Source organism: Geospiza fortis, unplaced genomic scaffold (genome assembly GCF_000277835.1).
Source record: "Geospiza fortis unplaced genomic scaffold, GeoFor_1.0 scaffold246, whole genome shotgun sequence".
Lineage (NCBI taxonomy): Eukaryota > Metazoa > Chordata > Aves > Passeriformes > Thraupidae > Geospiza > Geospiza fortis.
This window is the reverse complement of record NW_005054476.1, coordinates 165,291-188,980: the sequence shown is the minus strand read 5'-3', so window position 1 is coordinate 188,980 and position 23,690 is coordinate 165,291. Positions and strand designations below refer to the sequence as shown.

General features: G+C 37.3%; 2 protein-coding genes across 2 annotated transcripts in view; one reads left to right on the top strand and one right to left on the bottom strand.

Annotated features, from left to right (window-relative positions):
• Positions 1 to 1,251, top strand: part of MED18 (mediator complex subunit 18) — a 2,221-nt gene extending 970 nt beyond the window's left edge. The window contains exon 2 of the mRNA XM_005428261.3: positions 3 to 1,251. Within this exon, the coding sequence (XP_005428318.2) occupies positions 3 to 446 (444 nt within the window). The 3' untranslated portion in view covers positions 447 to 1,251. The remainder of the gene's footprint in view (positions 1 to 2) is intronic.
• A 1,912-nt stretch (positions 1,252 to 3,163) lies between these two features.
• The window catches only part of CERT1 (ceramide transporter 1), an 80,879-nt gene continuing 60,352 nt past the window's right edge, over positions 3,164 to 23,690 (bottom strand). Inside the window, 11 exon segments of the mRNA XM_005431759.2 lie at positions 3,164 to 6,109; positions 7,239 to 7,375; positions 8,657 to 8,786; positions 9,550 to 9,678; positions 11,014 to 11,084; positions 11,214 to 11,346; positions 12,029 to 12,124; positions 16,263 to 16,340; positions 16,918 to 17,010; positions 17,960 to 18,046; positions 20,696 to 20,788. Coding sequence (XP_005431816.1) covers positions 7,248 to 7,375; positions 8,657 to 8,786; positions 9,550 to 9,678; positions 11,014 to 11,084; positions 11,214 to 11,346; positions 12,029 to 12,124; positions 16,263 to 16,340; positions 16,918 to 17,010; positions 17,960 to 18,046; positions 20,696 to 20,788 — 1,038 coding nt within the window. The 3' untranslated portion in view covers positions 3,164 to 6,109; positions 7,239 to 7,247.

Sequence of the window (23,690 nt, the reverse complement as noted above, 5' to 3'; positions counted from 1 at the left end):
AGGGGCAGCAGGCCAGCCCCTTCGTGCTGCGCGCCCGGCGCTCCATGGACAGGAGAGGGATGCCCTGGCACCTGCGCTACCTGGGACAGCCCGAAATCGGCGACAAGAACCGCCACGCGCTGGTGCGCAACTGCGTGGACATCGCCACGTCCGACAACCTGACGGATTTCCTGGTAGAGATGGGCTTCCGCATGGACCACGAGTTCGTGGCCAAAGGGCACGTGTTCCGCAAGGGCATAATGAAAATCGTGGTGTACAAGATCTTCCGCATACTGATGCCAGGAAACACGGAGAGCATTGAGCCGCTCTCCCTCTCCTACTTGGTGGAGCTCAATGTAGTCGCGCCAGCAGGGCAGGACATTGTTTCTGATGACATGAGGAACTTTGCTGAGCAGCTGAAGCCTCTAGTACACCTGGAGAAAATTGACCCCAAAAGACTGATGTGATTGAAAGTCTGGGTCATTAAGGCACTGCTTTTGTGTTTCAGAAAAGGATGTTTTTCTAAAAAGCTTTTTTGTGAGCAAATCAAAACAGGGAGAAGGGAATAAAGTACTATGTATCAGTTTTGGCAGTTGTAATTACTGAGGTTTTTTCATTCACTTGTGAATATGAACAAAAGTGGACACTTTAAATTAGCACTGTTAAGAAAAATCAGTAAATGTTAATACCGACAGTTTTCCTTCTCTTGCATGGGAGATAACTTAAAAAGCCTATTGCCTAACACTGAAAATGTCAGACTTACTGGAATTCATCTCTCTGTGTACCCAGATCCCACTGCTGTCTTAAGTTTTTTTAGAGCACAATTTGTGTATCCTACCTAGTAATCCAAAATTTTTCTTTTCAGTCATAGATGAAGTTAATATCGTTTAATGCAGGAGGTGCTGTTTCACACAAGCATAAACATAGAAACTGCTATATAAAAGAGCAACTAACTGTACACCTCTTCACCAAAGCTTATGTGACAGGAACAGCTACTTGTTAGGGAAACTGTTTCTTCTGATGTAACCAAAGTTAGAAGTGGAAGAAAATCAAGTAATATGAACATTTGCAAGAGGTTTTCACATCTTTTAACAGTGTTCCATTATTTTCACTGGAATTGGTTAGGACAGTCTTAGTTAATAAGAAAGTAAATTACCAGGTACTTTTTATTACTGAATTTCTCACAGCTGACAGCTATATTAAATATTGAAATGTTAAGTGCTTTATATTAAAAAATTTATTCACAATTTTTCATTAAAAATGTATTACAAACAAATCAGCAGCTGTTAGTTGAATTACTAATGATATTGCTTAGCACCTCTCTTGACAGTAGGATGGTTAGTTACCCTAGTAGTGCCATGATAATTCAGTGTTATTTGAATTAAGTTTGAGAGTTTTCAAACATAGTTCAGTCAAATAAAAGTCCAGAAAGATAAAGGAGCTCATTTAAATTTCTCAGGTTCTTTTCAGAGGACAACCATTTTACCCACTGTTAAAGTGTTCCAACCTCTGTCAGAAACGTTACCACCCTTCAGCACCCCAAGTGCTTTATGAAACAACTAAAGGCAGGGGCCACTCTCAGAAGAAGCTTCGAAAGGTTTTAAATAGCTACATTTTCAACTGGATCAGTGCTGCAGGCTCCAGTGTGGGGCGTGGGGATGCTTTGAGTACTGGGGTGGTACTTGAGCACCCTCAGGCTGAAGACAGCAGTGATTTCCAACAGGACAACAGTGAGGAATCACCAGCATGATGGCTCATTACCTTGACTACAAGTATTTTCTGGAGGGTACAAACACACCTGCAGTTCTGCTCATATTTGGGCATGACTCACCCTCACCAAGACAGCACATTATCCTGAGCCTCCAAGCTGGAATTCTTTCATACACAGGGCATAACTTCCTAGGAGCTGCATGTGCCAGGCTGTTCCACAGTTGGGTGACAGTCTTATCCCAGCAAATGGGAATTGTTAGGCCTGTTGTCATATTTTGCCAATCTTAGCACTAGTTAAAAATCACTGGCTACAGACTTGTACAATCTGTGGCTTATCTCCTGGCACACTAAAGTTTAGGAAGTCTTGTGGATGACAGTAGGTCTACTGATTGATCCAAATTAATAAATAATAAAAAAGTTTTTAAGGAGAGTTTAAACTCTGAAAACTGCAGCAATCCTTGGTATCAGGCTTCCTTATGCTGACTATAGACCATGCATAGAAGAGGCAGGTGTGCAGAGAGGAGAGCTTACTGCATCAATGGCTACAGCTGAGGACACTTTCAGGTTGCTAATGCTCAAAGTGTGTCCCTTTCTTCTAACAAAATGTATTTTTCTCCTATAAAACTTAGCTTGTCAAAGGTGGAGACAGAAGATGATTAGTGTTAGTAATTCACACCAGTAAATTGTGTGTCATAGCCCTAATTATTATTCATCATCCAGGGTCAAATGATACTGTAGTTACACAGAAATGCTCAACCTCTTTACTGGAAAGTATTGCATTCTCCAAGGTGAGAGGTTACCTCAGGACTCTCTATTTTTTGCTATATATTACAAGAAGCCTGATACAGCTGAGCTTAAGTTTTTATTCTGTTCAAGTAATGCCTTCTGTTACTTCAAACTGTTCCTCTAGTCCTGCATACCTGTAAGGTTTCTACAATTTTCCTGATTGCTACATAAAGTAGAAATCACTGTAACAAATAAAGGTAGGATTGTTATTGATCTATTAGGGACCACTTACTTCTACTATTAAGAAAAGCTGCTCATGGAAGCTTATCTCAGCTACTAAAAATTACTCTTACTATGGAAAAGCCATAAGTTTATGCTTTAGCACGTCTTAGTCCTGGGTTGCTGCTCTTCCCATGCAAGCTCCCGGAATCTTGTTATTTCATACAAATGAAGAGCTGGCATACTCTGGAAGTGCTCTGCATTATGACTACACTCTACCAGAAGCACCTTTTAACACCCCTCTGATTGCTTGCACAAAATGAACTTCTCAATGTATAAACTATAATACCACTATAATGTGGCATTCGGTTTTCATCTCAGTGATGTCAGTAACACAAGTAACTGCTTTCCTGTTAAATGTTTTCCATGCACTAGAATATTGTATATAATTTCATTCACGATTTAAAAGTTGGTTAAAAGGTAAGGTTTCTCCAAATATTGGAAAGTTAAAAACAACAAGAAGCCAAGATTTTTCTTCATAATTTTTAATACTTTTAAATTTTAAATACTGGTTTTAAATTTGTGATTGTAACATGTAAGAGCCAACTTCTTTTAATTTTTAAAACTTATCATTAGGATCATAAAGCTATTATAGAACAGTTACAACTCTACACACTCAAGGTACTCAAAAATATGATTCATGTTTTAAGTCTGTAAATGAACAGTGGCAATTCAAATACAGCATTATCTGTACAACTTGACAAAAATACAGGTGGACAATCTGATTAAAGAGAATCTGCACAACTTCAGATAAGCCAGCTCAGCCCAATTAAGTAAAAGGTAAGGTTTTTACAAAGTGCATCACATTTTTCACAGATAAATTTGTCAAAGATTTTCAGGTTCTCAGACAGAATAACAATGACCATCTCATCTTCATTCCCAGTACAAGTTCTATCAAGTCATGTCCTTCAGATCTAGTTTGGCAACATCCAAATTCTCCAAACAGATGCAAATATCCAGAGAACAATATCCGACGATTGCTGCATTTTCAGCCTTTTGAACTGGTTCAGCTTACAAAACAACCATTCTAGAGTCAGAAGCTGCTTCTGCAAAGACCACCACAGCTGTGTTAACACTCTTGATCTATTAACAGGAGGAAATTAACTCAGAGTGCACAGACCTGGCAGTGACTGACAAGACAGATGGGCTCAAGAGACAGGGTAAATTGTATAAAACCATAAAAGCAACATCCCTTCCAGAAGAAAGGATCTAATGGCTACTCACACAAGGACAATATGAGAGGCCTACTGCCTTTTGAGATTACTTTTCCAGAGGTCCATTAATAATGATTTCTCAGACACGTAACTCCTTCCATAGTCTTTAAAAAGCCTCTTACAAATCTGATTGGGCAGGGCTAGCTACAATGAAGTACCAGTGCCTTTATCTAAAAGTAAAACATACTCTTTACAAATAGTATCTGTAGTGTCATTTTATTTATAGAATAAATCGCAAAAGTACATCACATTTAGTGCAAATGCAACTAATGATATAAGTTTATATACTGCTTTGTAAACTTTCCATACCTTTGTAAAATAAAGCTATTCTATTAAATTAATAAACTTGCCCGTGTTCCAACAATTACCAGAAATGGCAAATAAGGAGTTAAACTCTTTATATTTTGGACTTTTTTTTTATGTTCCCATCAGTGGCTATGGTGGAATGTACCACTGCTTGGTTGATTGTAAAAAGATGATGTACATTTTGAGGTATAAGATTTTGTTTTTTAACATCAGTATATAAAATGCTCACTGGTGATATAGTAAAGATGTACAAATTTTCGTCTTATTTGCCTTGCTAACATTACCATATAGGCACTTTTCTACATATTCAAATGAACAGAATAACTCTGTAATAAGGCATATTCCATGCACACCATTAGAGAAAGGCAAATAAAAAGGGAAGAGTTATGGAGCATGAAATCTGCATGCGTGTGTAATCATGTGTTAGATATGGTTTCATCTCTACAGAGAAGATGAACAGAGATGTTTTTCAACACTGCGCAGATCATATTTACTCATTTACCAAATCTTCACTAAATTACTGTATTATATCTCTTTTCAGGCACCTACCACACTATATCAAATAAATCTGACTTTCAGCTTTCTTTTAAAGAAAATATATCTGAAACTTTTTTCCTCAAGATACCCAGTTTAGTGAAACACCGAGCAGTCTCTGAAGAGTTTCCAACTACAGGACATGGATAAAAGACCTCACAGTCAGTACTAGCCCAACACAGTCCTCTCTTAACAAGTATCTCCAGAATCAAAGGCAGGCAAACATCTGACATTTAAATTTTCACAGCAGCTAAAGGAAACTTTCCAGTAAGAACTACGCATTCTTATAGCTCTGATGGGTTTTTGATCAAGAGGCAAATAATTTTCTACATGAACCTCATAGCACAGCTTTATTGAGATGAGGAAGACACATGCAGGATCTGAAAATAATGTGCTCATCCTCAATCTAGACTGGGAATGTTGTTTTATGTAATCCAAATTACTTCAATAAATATTATAGTGTACCTTCTCACAGCTTTGGGAAAGCCCCAGATATCATCCAAGAAAGCAGTCCCCAGATAGCATGGACAGATGTCTCCTAGATTTTAGGCAGTCTCTTGCCCTCTCATACAGAATCTTTCTAGGTATTTCTGGATCATGTTTAATAACAAAAATTATGCAGCACATATTACATAACTAAAAAATACAATAGAAATATAAAGATATCTGGAAAAAAATAAAGCTTTTCACACTCTTACTCCTTCAGAACTAAAGATCGTCATAAGAGTAAGACAACAGAAAAGGCAAAGTCATAAGGATATTGACAGCCCTCAGATATTAACTGGCATTTTATGTAACAAGATGATTCATTATAGAAACCAGCAGCAATGAACTGTGATTATACAAAGCAAAACAAAACCTGCCAACTAGGTTTTACTGAAGCCACTCCTTTCAACAACCCCAAAATACCACACAGATTTTTGTGCATATAAAGCACATACAGTATGCTATATGTGCATTTGTCTCTTGTGCTTTTTACACATGCACAAAAACTGCACAAGTATCTTAGGAAGGTTGACAATGAAATTCTACAACTTGTTTAAAATTAACACAGTAGCCCATGTTGGTGATTCAAAGTTGTATGCACTTTTCTTCTTCTAAAGCAAGCAAATAAAAATAGAGCAATATACATGTTATCAATACATGTATTTATAATTACACACTGATTCAGCAAGAAAGTTAGCAGGAGAGAGCTATTGTTAAATATTCAGCCCCATGGTGTTGCAACACTTCTTCACTTCAGTATACAAAGCCTAGAACCTGGGCCATAAAAAGACTGTAGATCCTTCGTTCCAGCATGGAGTGCTCTGTGCATGGTCACCTCTCCAATGTGGAATGCTCACCCAGTCTTGTTCTGATTGCTGCAGGTAAGCAAAGAAAAGAATACAACACTGAAAAGTTTGTATACTGCGAGTAAAACGAACTTGTTAAACACCTTAAGTCTCATCAGGACTGCTACGATCATGTGCTAACTGTTTGCTTGTGATGCCATGTTTCTAATGCTTTACTTATACTGCTTCTCTAACAATTTAAATTTAAAATTAAGAATCATTACAGGGATACCTGTCACAGAAGAATGAAACAACTAAGACTTCTGGAGTCTGACACAGTAAACAGAACCCAAAAATAGAAGTAACCTATGTCACACATAGAAAAAGTGATAGAGACTCATCTTCAGATGTGACTGAATGATGCCGTAACATTAGCACAACTAAACAGAATTCTGTGGTTTGAATGACACTTACCGAAAATGAAATACATAGCAGGAGTCAAAACTAGCAAAAATAAATTAAGCCTTATTAAACACTAAGGGGCTCAGATATCCTGAAAGTGATCAAGAAATCCTTTTTCTAAGGTCGTATCATCATCTAACTGTTCAAAAAACTTTAGATTAGCCAATAACCTATACCATAAACAATACTTCCATTGACTTCAGAAAGCATCTGGAAATCCCTTTTCTTTCCTAGGTTCAGAAGAAAGGAAGAAAAACTTAGGTCACAGTCTTCTAAATACTCTAGTAATTCATGTTGGTCTGTCACTGAAGTTCCATTAATAAAAATCCTACGTCAAAACTATTCTGTCAACATAAAAGAAAACTGAAATGTATTCATAGTCTATGACATATGCAATTTTAAGTAGAATTTAAGTTATAAAAACCTCATGAGGCTCTAGAGTAACTTCAGTATGTATTTTTTCAGAACAAATGCAAAATGCCTGTGATAGTTGAAAAAAAACAGTACTTCATCCTATTTTACTTCTATATAAATTGGACATGTATGCAAAAACTTGCAAGATGAACCAATAAAAGTCTATGAAAACTAATGCTGGCTAACTTGTGCAGCCTGTACACACAAATTACATGTTTTTAAAAAGTATATTGCATGCTAAAGCAAGCACTGAGGCCATGCTAATCATGGAAGACATTCCTAGATTGCATACTTTCACTTGGTCTTTAAAATGGTGAATCAAAAATTTTAGAAGTATTTATACCTGCTAGTACTAGAATAAAATAGGCTTTCCTGCTGTCTTCTCTTGCACATACGATGTAAAACGCTTTAAGAACTTTGGATATTCTCGTTTAGCCACTGCCCGTAACACTGATGCTGGTGCCCATCCTCCTGGGTTCACTACAAGTAAACATGAAGAAGGACATTGAAATAAAGCAACTCCACTAAATGCTGAAAAAGTAACTTTTAGTTAATTACTCCTGCAACTCTTCCTGAAGTAACAAGAAGGAATAACGAACAGCAGATTTTTTTATGCCCCTAGGCTTATGCTGTACTTTCTGTTTGAAATACTCAAGCTCAGTCCAGATCTATGATGCCATTATTTAGAAAACATTAATTATGCTGTATGGTGAGTCTTGGGAAAATTCCTGAATAGAAGAGGATATTCTCTATGGGCTTCTAAGAAACAAAGAGAAAGAGACGTGACTTCTTATTTCAAAGAAAGCAGAGTCAGTCTTAACTTTTCAATAATTACTGCATTTGCCTGCAGAACTGCCACATAGGCAACACCCTGCAAATGATTATAAAGCATTTAAACAAAACTTGATTTTTAATTACATTTTCATTCACAGGGAAAGTATGTTGCTGAAAAAGCTATCACTTCCCATATAGTTACAGTTCAGAATTTAGCAGTGAAAACATACTTTTAAAGTAATTTGGAAATGTTAAAAAAAAGTAAAAAGCCAAGTGAGCTACCCTTGAAGTGTTTTGTAGCTCTGGGAGAGAAGATAGTAAGCATGTCTCTCCAATACTAGAATACATTTCTAAACACTGGGTACAGCAACAATACAATTTGGCTTTGACAATTTTTCAGTCAATACAAAAGATTCTATCAGCTAAAAATAATTAAGAAATGTAGACTGAATTATACAGCTTGCAAGCATCTTCATACAAAATGTATTTACTTGTATTTACTCTTCATACAAAATGTATTTACTTGTATTTACTCCTTCTTATTGGGGGATAAGAACAGCATCTTTACTATCAGCAGCTTTTCAGCCTAATGAGATTAATTGGGAGAAAAAAAATTACAGTAGTACATGAAAAAACCCAACATATCATTACTGAAACTAAAAGCCATGCCAACTCATTCCAGTTGCACACATTTCTGCTCACCTTCCTCCACCCCAAGGCTATATACTTAGGACTGAGCTACACAGTTCTTCCATTTATTCCTCCCAGAGTACCACATAATGAATGATCCCATTCACCAGTTCATGTAGCACCTTAATTTGAGACCTTTTGAACATGATGAACACAAAGGTGATGCTATATATAGATATAGCAGAAAAGGGAAAAGGCATCAAGCCTTTTTTTGTTTTTTGGGTTTTTTTGTGCCAATATTCAACTTCCCAAAATTAACATCTATCATGAAGTCATACTGAAATATTTTATACTTACCATTAGCTACATATGTAATCTTGCACAGAATGTTGTCCCTGCTTATTTCCTTGTTGCCCTCTGGTGGGCTAACTAACGTCTGACAAATCATTGCAACATTTATTTTGGCACGGACACAGCGATTGTTCAGCTGCCAAAAATATGAAACATTGTAAGCTTTAAACTAAATTTGTTTCAGCATACTTGAGTATGAACATCTTTTCATCATGAAGTCTAAGAAACTCTAGAAGCTGTGTTTCTGAGAGTCTACTTTCTAGCACTTACATGGATGTAACGTGAAAATGAGTAAAAATGATACACGGTGGGGTTGACAGGGAAAGGATCTAAAATGTCAGTGAATCTTAGGTTTCTGCTTGCTTAACAAATTATAAGTGAATTACTTCAACTGTTGTGACAAATCAGTAAAGAAACATTTAAAGAATAATGTATCAGCATTTACAAATAACAGTTAACTTTTCCTTTAAAAGCAGGCTATGGAATAGCAATCGAAGGAAAACAACCATTGCTATTATCTCACAGAACCAAGGCAAAACTGTAAAATGGAGACTTAACCCTATCTGTAATTATACAAACCTACTCCAATATTTGACAATGCTGAAGAGATACTGATTTGATTCCATACAAAATAACCTAAATTCTTTAAAATGTTTTCACATCTCCAGAAATTTTGCTTCCATTCTGCTGTAACACCTTAGATCATCCAACTGAGAGATAAGGTAAGAAAGCTTTTGGCTAGGAATGTCTTCATCAAGTCATTTTACCACCTGGTTTAAATTAACTGTATTTTTGTAAAAACCCTCCATCGCCCTCACACTAGCACTGCAAATGCATTACCATGGGAAGAGAAAAACTACCTTAAAAGCAGAACTTCACAGAATCAAAATAATACTTACAGGAGCACTGTCATGTTCTACAGAAAAATTGCACACAATCCATGTTTCTGGATCATTTTCACTGAATGCTGGTATCTTTCTGATGGCAGACAAATACAGCACATCCCTTTGAGAGGCTGGCCACACTCTCTGCAGAGAAACAGCTGAACATAAGCTTTTGCAGGTTTAACAACTATCCTTAGTTAAAATTAAAAACCAAGCAAGGCAAACCAGGTCAGTTATATTATTAAGTTAAAGTATCTTCAAGTTAGTAATTTCATTCTGAAAACTGAAAGAGAACATAGCTGCTGTAAATTTGGAACAAAAATTTCAGGTTGGCTACACTTCATACAAAAAAAATTAAGGCACAACTTTAAGGTCTTTGAAATGCAGAAGACTAAGCTGCAATGAATTTTTCAGTAAAAAAAATAGGAATAGACAGTTACCCTCCTGTACTCTGAACCTCAGGTTTGGGTTTTAATTAATATTAGTAAGCTACAAACTGAACTAATGGTTAGGTGTATAGGGATGCATCTACAGTTACTTATGTCTCCAGAGAAGAGAAAGGAGGGATGTATTTGAAAAAAATATTACCTCAAAAAGCTACTACTTCAGTAAGACAGATATAGCAAACTGATATGATCCAAGAGAAAGTTTTAGAACTGAAACGTGACAAAGTGAAAGTTTTAGAAGTGAAAGTGACAAAATAAAATATACAGAACTTATTTTCCTGACATTCAATAGGAGAAAAAAGTTCTGGCTTTTACCACAACCAATACAGATGACACAACTGTCTCACTCAAAATTATGAGTCTTCTATTAAAGAAGTTTTAATGTAACTGCACTACTGGTAAAATTATCAAAGAAAAAACCTTTGTTTTAACATTTGAATATACTAATACTTAGAAACATGCAAGACTAAGGATGAGTATGTAAATTTTACTCCTATAAATTTTTCAGATCTTTGCATTTCAGTTGTTGGGTTGCAATTAAAATGAACATTTTTATAAACTGAACCAGAACCATTCTGGGGGAAAAACCAATTAAGGTACAAGAACAAATGCTGTACCAACAATTAAAAACACTTGCATTATGAGGTGGTATGTCAACTAATTGTGGTGAATGCTAACCTGCATTTTTGCAAAAAAACATCTGATACAGTGGTGTAGGTTTCTTCCTTGTAGTCAGTGGTGATTTATTGCTTCTGTTTGCTTTGGATGAATTTGGCCTTGCTGGCAGTGATATAATCATGACATAAAAAGCAGGCCTCACTTGCTACTACAAGCTCTATCAGGCACATGCATAACCAATTATGCTCTCAAGAAAAGACTGAAAAATTGATGTAAGTTGCAGTTTAATAGAGAACTTGTTCTGGAATATTGTCCAGAAAAGTATTTTAAGTTGTTAGGCTAGTAAAGTATTCAGAATATTGGAACACACATGCTTCAGATGTCTCAGTAAGGTATGCTAATGAAGTTTTATTACCTTATGTGTCTGGTAAATGATGATTGCGTTATCAGCTAAATTTTCCACAACATGGAAATTTTCAATTGTTGCTAAAAGGGGAGGGGGGGGTGGGGGGAAAGGAAAAAAAAACCATCAGTGAACAGTCAAAGACAATAGGAAAGTGCTATAAATACTATTCTTGCTGATAAACCTTCAAAGCTGAAGAACCAATGCCTTACTTTCCCAGTCATTACGAACATCAACATTCCAGAAGTAGTGGCAAACTTCATGTCCTGTTACCCCTTTAACAGCATGGGTTGCCTTCAAAGGATCTAGAACTATTCCGTTCTCTTCCACTTCTCGTCTGTATACCTACAGCCAAACACAAAGAAAGATATGTAGAACAGAAGCTGTCAAAACTGTTCATGTTTTAATTATTTAAATTTAATCAGTCTTAAAAAAACCTGAACTAACAAACCACTTACCTAGAAGCTTATCACATGAATAATTTGCCATGAAAGTGTTCTCTGGTAACATCCATTGAAGATATTCTTATGTGGCAATTCACATTAAAATACCAGTACTTTAAGGTTTCTATTCAAAAAATGATTAACCTAGCTTATTTATTACTATCCACATGGATTTACAATCATGGTGGAGTAGCCAACCCTGTAGCTTGTTATTCTTGTTATTTTTGTACATAAAATTTACCCATTACTTTGATACCAAGCTTTAAGTAGGACAGAGTGAGAAAGGAATTTGTAAAGAAGAATCTATTGCAAGAGTTACACAGAATTTTGTATTAATAGATTAGAAGCCACAGTTCTCAGGGACCCCAGTCCCAACCTAAACAGTGCTATTCCCAGAGAGAAGTTATAACAGCATAACTTGCTGATTGATAATATCTTCAAAAATCATAACATGATTTAGGTTGGAAAAGACCCTTAAGATCACGGAGTCCAGCAGTAAAAGTAACACTGCCAAATGTAGACTGGAAGAATCTGTCTTCACAGTGTATCATCTTATACAAATTAACCAAACCTGAAACATTTACCTTCATTTCTCCTTCTTCTACCACTAGCTGCCAATTGGCATCTCCTCCTACATCTTGCAAGGAATACGTCATGTGGTTTCGTACCATCTCTTCCACCTGTAAAGGAAAAAAACCAGGCATTTTTAACTCATTACTTCCATGTTTTTGGGGAGATACTGTACAGCATTGGAAGTCACAAGTTAATGCTTCAATTCCTGTGCAGGAGCTAAATTTAAATGAGAGAGTTCTCTGTTAGGTCAGGAACAAACAAATAAGGCTGGCCTTTGGAAACAAAAGCCAAAATTTTGATTCAAATTCCAATTTCCTCTTTTGTGGGTACTTCCTAGCCTGCTTTTGTGCCTTTAAACTGTCAAACCTCATCACTTCTACCTAAAACAGTTCTTTATTTCAGCACATAGGAACTGCAAGTATCTCTAAGTGGAATTACAATGCACTATAAGATATTCACTGGAAAAGCATTTTAAAAGCTAAACAAACGCAGGGGATTAGGGAGGAAAACTGAGAAGCTCTAAAAAGCAAATGCACATGCAAAGTCATATTGGAACAGCAGTGAAGGAAACAGTCACAAGCAGAGCATGCCTCCTCTGTTTCAGAGGCATCTTTGCACAGTTGACAGCTAGAAAGAAAACCAGAAATGCCTACACTCAAAGGATTATGATGGTACAGAGATTCTATAATTACAAAATGCTCATTTAAAACTTATTTTGCTAGCAGCTGCGCCTTTTTTTTACAGCAAAATATTTGCTGTATTTTTATCAAGCTATGTGAATATCTCATTTTTTATTCTATACAATATGCATGAAAATGGGTACTGGGGCAGGAAGATGATGCTTATTTTAGATCAAATATGTTATTCTGTTTCTTTGATTCCCCACCCTTTTCCTAATGCCCCAAATAAAAACAGAAGCAAAATCATAGGGTACCCATTGCCGTAGAATGCTTCAAGCATTTGAAACACTTTAATAACTTTTTTCCACTCAAAAGATAGATTACTACTAAAACTTGTCACAGAAAGCAAGTCCACATGATTTACAGCCTTTTCCTGAACTACTTGAAGTATCTTTTTTTTTCCCAAAAGAAAAAGCACTACAAACAAAATTAGGTAAATGACCAACACAAAGATTAGTTGAAGTGCAACTTGAAGCCGAAGTGCACCCTGAACCCCAGGGTGCTTTTGCATATCTTACAAAAAATATGAAGCCTAGTTTGCAGTAAAATATGTAAAACATATTTGAGCAAGTATGAAAACAAGTAGAAAGCAAAAGTAATATTAATTAATGTTTTTTAAAAATTTGATCCAGAATTGAAAGACGTTATTTACTTTTAATTTAAGGCAGTAATTTTGTTTGTGCTGTGTACTCAACAGGAAATACACATAAGGTCAGAATCAAATAAAACTCTAGAATCACAACATGAAAAAACAAAATCCATTGGATGGAAATCCTAGTTTGTCTTAGTTTAACTAAGCATAGACTTATCTAGACAAGGCAAAGTTATCAATCCAGGTTTTCGGTGCTCTGGTTCTGAGCTTCAGTGAACAAAAAGCACCACCCAGATTTATGTTCCAGCTTCTAGACAAGCCAACTTCTGCTGCCAGTTACTAGCAGGTTTCCTACAAAAGTTTCTTCCTTTTTTTTTCCAGTGAAACAATGACAGTACAATATAAACTCGGTAAGAATGCGGGCTATTTAAATATTCAATGATTTAGCTCTAGGTCACACTGCTTCAAGAAAGGAATCCTTGCTATGCTCTCAGCATGTACTTGCCATACCTTCAGACCCTTATGTATTTTCTATCCCAACTCTTAATTTATTAAGGAAAAAGCTGTGTTTATACATTTATCTTTTTACACTTTTTGCTTCACATGTTAGATGCAAAGGGATGGAGAAATACCAAGGAAAGAAGAGAACGAGGCACCCACAGGAATGCAATCTGAACAGACTCCTGCTTCACCAGGAAATGCAGTATTTACACAACCTGCTTGTGCACATTGTCTGTACAAACTGTATTTAGTCTATGCACTGGTCACCATCTGTCAACCTGCACCAATTTCAAAGGCACAGTCAAGATCCAAAGATTCTCTCGCACCTCACTCTTACCTCTGGGTTCCTAGTTGGCTACAAGAACGGTCTGCAAAAATACGTGCAACCTGTATGCCACACAGCCTTGATCTGAACTTTGAGTGGCAAGTTTTTCCCTTTAAAGGGCCTAAGAACAACTCAGAAGCTACAATAAAGCTGACACATCTTCAAAAGAAAGTGATCTGAACTCCCACTCAACTGGCAGAGACAACAATGCCTTTCTAGAGACACACTGAAGAAACAGCTCCCATCAGAATACTTCTGTTTATACTTATCAGTCTTAAAAACAGGGTTGTTAGTTGCTACTTGACCTTTTACTGATACCAACATTCCCTTCATTCACATCAAGAAAAAAAAAAAATCACATTTTTTAAGAACAAAGATACTAGTTTTTCTTCCTAAAGCCAAATTGTCAGCCTGGGAACAGAGGCCAATTTTTTATAAATTTTTAACAAAGTCTATTGTAGGTAGAAAGAAAAGGTCTCCTATTTTCATCATGCTCTTTGTTGTCTTGTTCAGTAGAACTGAAACTCCAGAACAGGTGGACTGACTTGTTAGTCTGACAAAAATTTGGTTTAGGGAAAATACTTGGAAGGGTGGAACTGCATGTGGGGATATTCATACTTTCTGTAGTGAGGCCATTAACTTGAAACTGGATTAGGAGGCACTGCATAGTAACTTTCACTCCATAGTAACTTTCATGTAGTATAATCCATGCAGCAGGCAAAAAAAAGCAACTTTACTCCGTTCCATTTGATCCTGATACTTAACCACAATTTGCATTATTGTGATAACGATCTGGTCCACCTCAGGTGTGTTTGCAAGTGATCAGTTCTGCAGTCACAGTGGTGCTCTACAACTCAGGTTTATTATATGAATACAGAAATGTTATCACAGGCATAAAACACGTGAAAATGAGGATACCTGCATATCTTGGAAAATATGAGTTCCCCTTATGCTGAAGGATCTCTGCAACCACAACCGGCAGAGTACTAGTTCCCATCTTGGCAATCAAACTTGCTTTCTGTTTTACCCCTCCTCCCATAGAAAAAACAACTTAGAAAACTAACTCAGCTACTGGAGTACCAGTAGATGAGCCTATCACTGTTGTGCAACAGGACTTGCATACTTTTTCCCTTGCAGTAAGTTCAGATTTCAGAAATAAACTGACTGCAAAAGGTCTTGGAATTTTAGTCCACTAGGCAAGTCCTTAAGTATTGGTTCTGCTCATGGAGTGGGTAGTAAGGTCTGCAGGTAATAAAATTCCAGGCTCTGTTAAAGAAAAAGATAAAATCCATTCCTGTTAGGGAAAAAAAAAAAGATTGGTCGGAGCTTTTAAAAAAGAGCAAAAGAGCAGATCCCAGAAGGAAGTTCCATATTCACCATCACATATGGACCACAGAAGGAAAGAAATAGCACGAATAACATATCTGAACTACTGTTTTGGAGATTAAAAGGCAAACATTTATCTAATTCTACTCTAAAAAACCACCTTCTTATTAAGAACCTAAAGTAATTTTGTACATTACTGGAATATGTCATTATGGCAACACTGACATATTCAGGATATCAGACTTGATTTCTGAAGGACAAGTGATACATTAACACTTCAACATGACCTGTCATACCCACAGTCTTGTTGATCAACGTGTTTAATGGCCTTTTGGTAATCAAACTAGTCACAGAGGTAAAAAATGGTAATAGTGAACCATAAGACTCAATGTATTAATATCATTACAAATCAACACTTCAGACAAAAATCAAACCTTTGATTTAAAAGCAATAAAAACTTTTCAATCTGAAGCAAAGACCATCTCCAGCCTCTGTAAAACATGTTATTCTACTTTCATTATAACTAGAGATACAAAATTTTCAAACTATAGACATTTTTATTAAAGCTACTGAAGTAAACCAAATAGTTTCACAAGATTTGGGCCTCAGCACAAGTGGTATGCATGCAAGCTGGATGTAAAGAAAGACAACCATTCAGTACAGGAATAGAGAACTCCTTTGTTTGTCTCAATGTACTAGTCTAAAGCAAGCAGTGATTGACGTAACAAAAAATCAAAAACCAAAAAAAACACCAGGTTCTAGAGAAAAGGATGATACAAAGCAAAGATATGCAACCCCCACTTGACACATCAATACAGTACCTGGGCGCTGAATCTGTGAACATCATCAGAGGCACTGACTAGATCAATGGAAGACATGGAGGAAGAGCGACTATAGGGCTACCAGAGACAGACAAAGAAAAAACCAAGTAATCAGAACAAAGGCACAACAGAGCGTTCAGTACCAACTTGCAAGCACAAGATAATGAAGAAAAGGAAAACAAAAGCACCGTAAGCAGCAAGCACAGCAGCAAATGCTGATTTCATGCACCTATTATATATTATGCTCCCAGTGTAGCCCTGACAGGAGCATAGTGTTTCCAGTAACATTCAAAAACAAGTCAACCAATCCTGATACAACCAACTGGATTTTTATTTTTTTGATAAAATCAGTCCAATGAATCTGGGTGAAAGTATCTTGAAAATACTGCAGTTAGCCAGTTGGGATTTTTCCTTTTTTTTCTGCTGACAAGTCTGATACAAGTAAAGAATATTCTAAGTAGGTTCTCAAATCAGTATTTTTGAGCCAAGACAAAAAGCAGTCCTTCTTCAGTTCCAGCTACTGTTTTTCGAAAATGAGTATGCCACTGGAAGTTACTAGAAACACCAAAAAAATCTCACCTACCCATGCAAAACATTACATAGAAACAGCACAGACCAGCCCATTATTCTGAGAAGATCAGGATAAATATCTTACCGTTTGCACAAATCGATGAGTCCCCACAGCAGAATATGCATCTCCAGAAGGTAAGGATGTTGGCCAGTGTAATCTAACCTTTTCGCTTTGGGACTGCAACAACATAGGTTTAATTATTATTAGTCAGCTGCCACGGGGTGGACTGTGAAACAAAGTGAGTCATGCTCAATCTACATAGTGACTATAACAACTAATGCTGTCCATGACAGGCATGAAGCCTTCATCCCACTGGAATTGTCAGTGAGTGGGCCTGAAGACTGAATTAATCTAAACTTCAAGGTGTATTTCTGAGTTAAGGAAAACACACTGGCAGCTCTAAAGATCCATGTAGTACTATCACAGTCACTCAAAACCTTTACTCTTTGCTAAGAGATTCCAACACAGGGTAAACTCTATTGGGTATTACAGGTCCACTATAAAGTCTTCTAATTCTCAAGTCATTGTTATTCACTATGTTCCTAAGCACAAAGTATTTTATGACAAAGGATGCACGACTTTGTTATTCCCTCGCATTTTACATGCTGCTATACTTTCTCAAACTCTATTTTCTAGAATGCATCTTATCCTTTTTAATAGTTGTCCTGAAGTGTATTAAAAAAATTAGTTATTGAAGTACCCAGGCAGAACAATGTCCTTCCTATTCCATATATCACTGAAGTAAAAAGAAACTTCAGACGAATTACTAGATTTTGAGGGATAGCTGAGATTTTGAGAGACAGTAGTATTTGATATTTTTATCTTAACAAGGCAGCAGTTACATATAGATAATTTTCATACAGGACATTTATTTAGGAATTAGAAACTAGAGACACTCAATAAACTTAGCAGTTATACTATTATTTTCTAGACAAGCTATGAAGCTACTATCTTAAAATTAGCATTACGCAACCATATTTTATTGTAAAAAATAGTAAGGGGAATTCCCTAATCAGTGTCAGAATAAATAAACTAGAGCTTCAGGAGATACACCTCAGGACAGACTGTAAGACACTTAAGTCTCTCATGAAGTGCTCATCATAAGACATTTTTCACGTTTTAGTACCTGTTCTTCCATTTTATCCTGTCTGTCAAGAGCAGCTTCAACAGCATCAAAGAATTCTTCTTCATTAATCAGACTATTAGGACCCTCCTAGAGCATGAGGAAAAAACTAGTTAAAAATCCTGGAGACATAAAAGTTCCACTTCAATTTAACATTAGGAATACATATTTACATTTTATATGTAACCGATGGAAGCAAATTTCTTCTACAGATCTCAAATATTGTCACCAATGTTCTTAGATTACAAGTTCTCTGAAAACCTTTAATTGTTAAAGGAAATGTCATCCTCTAACAACAATTTAATGATAGTTACATAAAGAAGAAAAAACCCCAGGAAAGTGAGTAATAGTGTCAGTATGCTTTGACTCCAAATTTAGGACTTAATTAACAAATGTCTTCTCTTGAAAATGTTTACAGTGTCAGTAAAGTACATCTATTCACATAACTGTGTGGTTAGACTCCTCACAAGTATTTCAGTGCCTTAAGGCACTGTGTGTTCAAAAATACAACAAGGGAAGACGTCATTTTGGGGATCTCTATTGAAAATTCTCAGAAACAGCAGGTTAACACTAAACAACAGGTAGAGTTAAGTCAAGGATTGAAAACTCTACTAATTAAAATGGTAATTTAATAAATTTAGGTTTACTGCATTTACCGTACTGTAAAACAACCTAGTCCTGCAAGTTAAAAAAAAACCCCAAAACTGTGTATCAGCAGTGACACCTGGAAGAAGCAGCTGGGTTCCTAACCAAGTAGACAAAGTTCAACTTCCTATTTATTTCGTTCCTTTACAGTGAATGTCTCAATGACAACAATTAATCTAATGTCAAGTACCTTAGATAGCTGTACAGTACTAATACTATTTCTCAGGCTATGACTTGAAAGTAGAAACGTGTTTCATTAATGTACGTGAAAGGGTCAAGCTCACTGTATTCCAGGTGCACTAGCTTACATTAGTGTGGATGCCTCATTTGTGGAAGCGTTCGAGGCCAGGCTGGATGGGCATTAAGCAACTTGGTTGACTGGGATGAGTACCTGCCTATGGCAGGAATATTGGATCTATATGATCTTTAATGTCCCTTCCAACCTAAATCATTCTACTATTACTCTTCAAAAGTTGGTTTATGCATCTTAGAATAGAACTAAATACTTCACTGAGGAGAATGCTGATGAAATGCAATTTAACAGAAGGAACTTAAAATCAGAACTTGAAAACAGTATTTCAAGTTGCAGTGACAAATTAAAAAACAGTTAAAGTTAAATGTCATCTTCTAGGACTGTCTCTGCTGTCAGAATTTTCGTATTTTTGTTTTACTTATCTCTACAGCTGAACAAATAAAAAGGTAAAGTACAATTACATTTAAGCAGTATCAAATGTATGATGAAGTAAGAAAAAAACAACAGAAATATCTGTAAGAAACATACTTCAGACAAAAGCAAAACATCAAATGTTAAGATATACTTCCACTCAAGAAATTAAGGACTGAGATTCTTCATAGTTTCAGTTTCCAAGGTGAAAAAGTAAGTCTGGCATGAACACACTTGTAAATCATATTTGCACTGGCTTGTAAAACTTCACTTTCCCTCTTTAGGAAACAACCCAATCTTAAAAGTGTATTGTGTTAGTGTAGCAAGGTTTTGGTAGCTGAAGTGGCTACAGGGGTGGCTTCTGTGGGAAGCTGTCAGAAGCTTCCCCTCTGTCCAACTGAGACAGTGTGAGTTGGTTCTAGGATGGACCTGCTGTTGCCATTGCCCAAGGCCATGCCCATCACCTCTGGGATAATGTATTTAACAAAGGGGGAAAAAAAACCTGCAGCTAGAGAAGAGGAGTGAGAGTATGTGAGAGAAAGAGCTCAGAGGTACCAGGTCAGTGAAGAAGGAGGGGCAGGAAGTTTCAGCTCAGCTTCACATGCTGAGGAAGGCTCAGCTTCACATGCTGAGATTTCCCTGCAGCCTCTGGTGCAGACCACAGTGAAGCAGCTGTTCCCCTGCAGCCCATGGAGGGTCCACGAAGGAGCAGAGATCCACCTGCAGCCCAGTGAGGAGCCCACACTGGAGCAGGTGGATGCCCAAAGAATGATGTGATCCTGTGGGAAGCCCACACAGTATTAGGCTTCTGGCAGGACCCATGGGCCCATGGAGAGAAGCTCATGCTGGAACAAGTTTACTGGCAGGACTGTGAACCCATGCTGGAACAGCCTGTTCCTGAAGGACTGCATCCTGTGGGGAAGACTCACACAGAGCAGTTCATGAAGAACTCTGCAGTCCGTGGGAAGGACTCATGTTGGAAGAGTTCATGGAGAACTGTCTCCTGTGGGAGGAATCCCACAATGGAGAAGGGTAAGACTATAAGGAGTACTCCCTGAGATGAAGAAAAAGTGGCAGAGACAATGTGAGATGAACTGACTACAACCCCCATTCCTTTTCTCTCTGCACAGCTGAGGAGTAGAAGGCAGAAAATTTGGAAGTGAAGTTAAATCCAGGAAGAAGAGAGGGGTAGTGAAAGGGTGGTTTTAAGATTTGATTAGTAATTAAGCAGTACTTCCCCAAGCTGAGTTTTGCCTCTGTTTTGCCTCTGTCAGCAATTGCTGAGTAACCTTTCCCTGTCCATATCTCAACCCAGAAGACTTCAATTATGTTTTCTCTCCCCTGTCCACCTGAGGGGAGTAGTAGAGTGGCTTAGTGGGCACCTGAAAAAGTCATAGCGTTATAAACAATTTCTAAAGTAAAATTCATACCTCATAGTCTGGCCCTCCAAAGTGGGACTTTTTCTTCAGTTCTGTCACAGCATTTTTGTATGCTTCTTCAATTCTTCTCCTTTTCTCTGTCTCCTGTAAAATTACATGACCATTTGATGCAGCAAAAATGAAGTGTGAACATGCCAATAAATGGAATGGCCAGGGTAGTGTTTTCTCCAAGCAGCAACTGCAAAGCTGATGAATTTCTGAGTTTATTTGCACATATGCATTATATCTGCCAATATACATGCATATATAATAGAAAGTTTGGGGAACTAGCTACCTTGAGGATACCTTCTGTCATGTGGAAGAAACCAGATCAGCAAGCTAAAACTGGTTTCTAGTTTAAGCATAGTTGTTCATGCTTCATCGGGAGTCATACTTTGTATCTGACACTTCATATAAACTTCCTTGACACAGATACTTGGGCAGGGATAACAAAGGGTAAAAGCTAACATGCTGAATGTAGTGATACACTAACAAGTTTGTACCTATAATTAGGGCAATGTGAATAATTTTGTGGATTCCATGCAGAGAGTGCAACTTGATACCCTTCTCCCGTAACAGGTTGTGACTGTATTAGGTGCCAGTCTATGTAGAAAGCTGATGGTGACTATATCATGGTCTATTTTGAATAAAAGAATTGTAATGCCAAAATCAGACTAAGTCTAATATTGCCTCTACAAATTCCACATACTGCCAGATACTTTCTGTGAAAAACCTATAAACGCTTCTGAAAAATCAGCTTTTTTTCCAAGATGTTTCTCTGTCCCCTTTCAAAATCACTTCAGATTAAATCAAGTTAGGTCTAACATGTGGACATCATACACGTCTTGCAGATATGGGTTTAATTATTCAGCAACCCAAACTGAAATTTAAAGATTCAGTGGAAAACCCTAAAGCAATACTGAAAAGACAAGTTCACTAACTGGGAATTTGGTGGTAACATTCCCTCAAACACATTTTCCCGTTTCCAGTTAGGGAATACTTTTAATGTAGAACAAAGTAGTAAAGTTTTACACACACACATACACAAAAAAACCCCAAAAAAACCACCACATTTTGATGGAGACAATATTGTACTTAATTGTGACTGTAGGCTTTTCCTTTCAAGCAATCAAAGAGGCAGTACCGGCTAACAGATTTCACAAAACTTTGCATGTTTATCTTTTTTGAAAGGAACTGGAGAGTCCTGAAGATACATAAAGCATGACTTGAGTATAAGTCACTGAGAAAAGTAAAGAAATGTTACCAGACTTGGAATGAAAAACAAAACAGACCCCCACCTAAAACACAACTCCTTCTCCCACTCACTCCAAATCCCCATAGTTTCTGTAATTCAATCTGCAAATTAGTTACAATTCACATGTGTCAAAATATGACTCTCCAAATTTGCCTGCTTCTCTTGGCAATAATATTAGAGAAGGCAGAAACAAGAACAGAAAAATGCTGTAGGAGTCAAGACAACACGAAAAGCATTATCACAAAGACTTCATTGCAAGTAAAACAGTGGATCAAATACTAATGACAAAATCCTTTGTGTATACAATGTGTATGTATTTTAAGAAAAGTCTGTTTTAAAATACATTCAATGTATTATATACTGTACTGGAGACAAAAAGTCAAGCTCAAGATCCTAAGAGCTAAGTATAAAAGGTGGAAAGAAAAGCTGTAACTACAATAACTTTAGATAATAGTACAATACACATCAATACACAATCATATAATCTATACTTCTATCATTGCACAATATTTATTTCCTTTTTAGAGAATTTTACAGACAGATTCAAGAAAATCAAAAGTACAAAGATCTACACCATTCTCATCCCACACCTATCTATCATATAGAAAGCAGTGTCTCTTGATCAGGCCCATAGTTATAAAAGCTGCTCTTAAAAAGTGATGTTTGAGCACTAAGATGAAAAGAGAAAAACTAAACCAAAAGCAGCTCTAGCACTGTGGAATAATGGTAGCAGAAGTCTGAATACAGTCAATTGCTGTAATTAAGGGTGTAGGCATCAAGGCGCTGCTCACATGGGTAGCATTTGTGGGAGGAGACTGAGGCCGCCTTGTGGCAGACACAGGTGGCCCTTGCCAGCTCTAAAACAGACTCACTGCAACACACAGCCCAAGTACCATGCACGTGACACTTCTGAGGGAAAAAAAAAAGGAGTAAAAAACACTCTGTGGAGAGAAGAATTGGAAGAAAAAGTGAGAAATCACAGAGGAGATGCCAAGACAAAGAAAATGAGGAGGCGAGGAGGTGCAGCTCCAGGGCAGAGAATATATAGGTCCAAACTGCAGGGGTATTTCCTGAAGGAGCCACATCCCATGAAGGATCTACACTGCAACAGATTTTTTTTTCCCAGAGGGCTGTCACCAATGGAAGCACTAGAGCTACTTGCACTAGAGCTGGGAAAAATGTATGAGGAGGAAGCAACGGCAAAGATGAAGTTTTCGACTAATTGCAAACGCAACATTGCTCACCCTGCACTGCCTGCTGCTAGCAGACAGTAAGGTTATGGAACATACTATCTCAAGTGAGTGCACACAGCATGTACTGAACAATCAACCCAGCCAGCCAGGGTTTGTGAAAGGCAGGTTCTGCCTTACCAACCTGAGCTTCTATGACAGGGTGATCTGCTTAGTCGATGAAGGAAAGGCTGTGGATGTCATCTGCCTATACTTCACTAAAGCCTTTCACTCCCATTTCCAACAGCATTATCCTGGAGCAAATGGCAGCCCATGGTTTGGATGAGTAAACTCTTCACTAGTTAAGAAAGATCTGTCTGGATGGCTGGGCCCAGATGGTGGTGCTGAATGGAGTTGCATCCAGCTGGTAGCCTGCTGTTGGCAGGGCTCAACATTTGGGCAAGTTGTGGTTAATATCTTTACGGATGATGAGGACAAGGGGATCAAGTGCACTCTCAGGCAGTTCACAAATGATACCAAGCTTGGTGGTAGTGCTGATCTGCTGCATCCTGGAGGGCAGGAA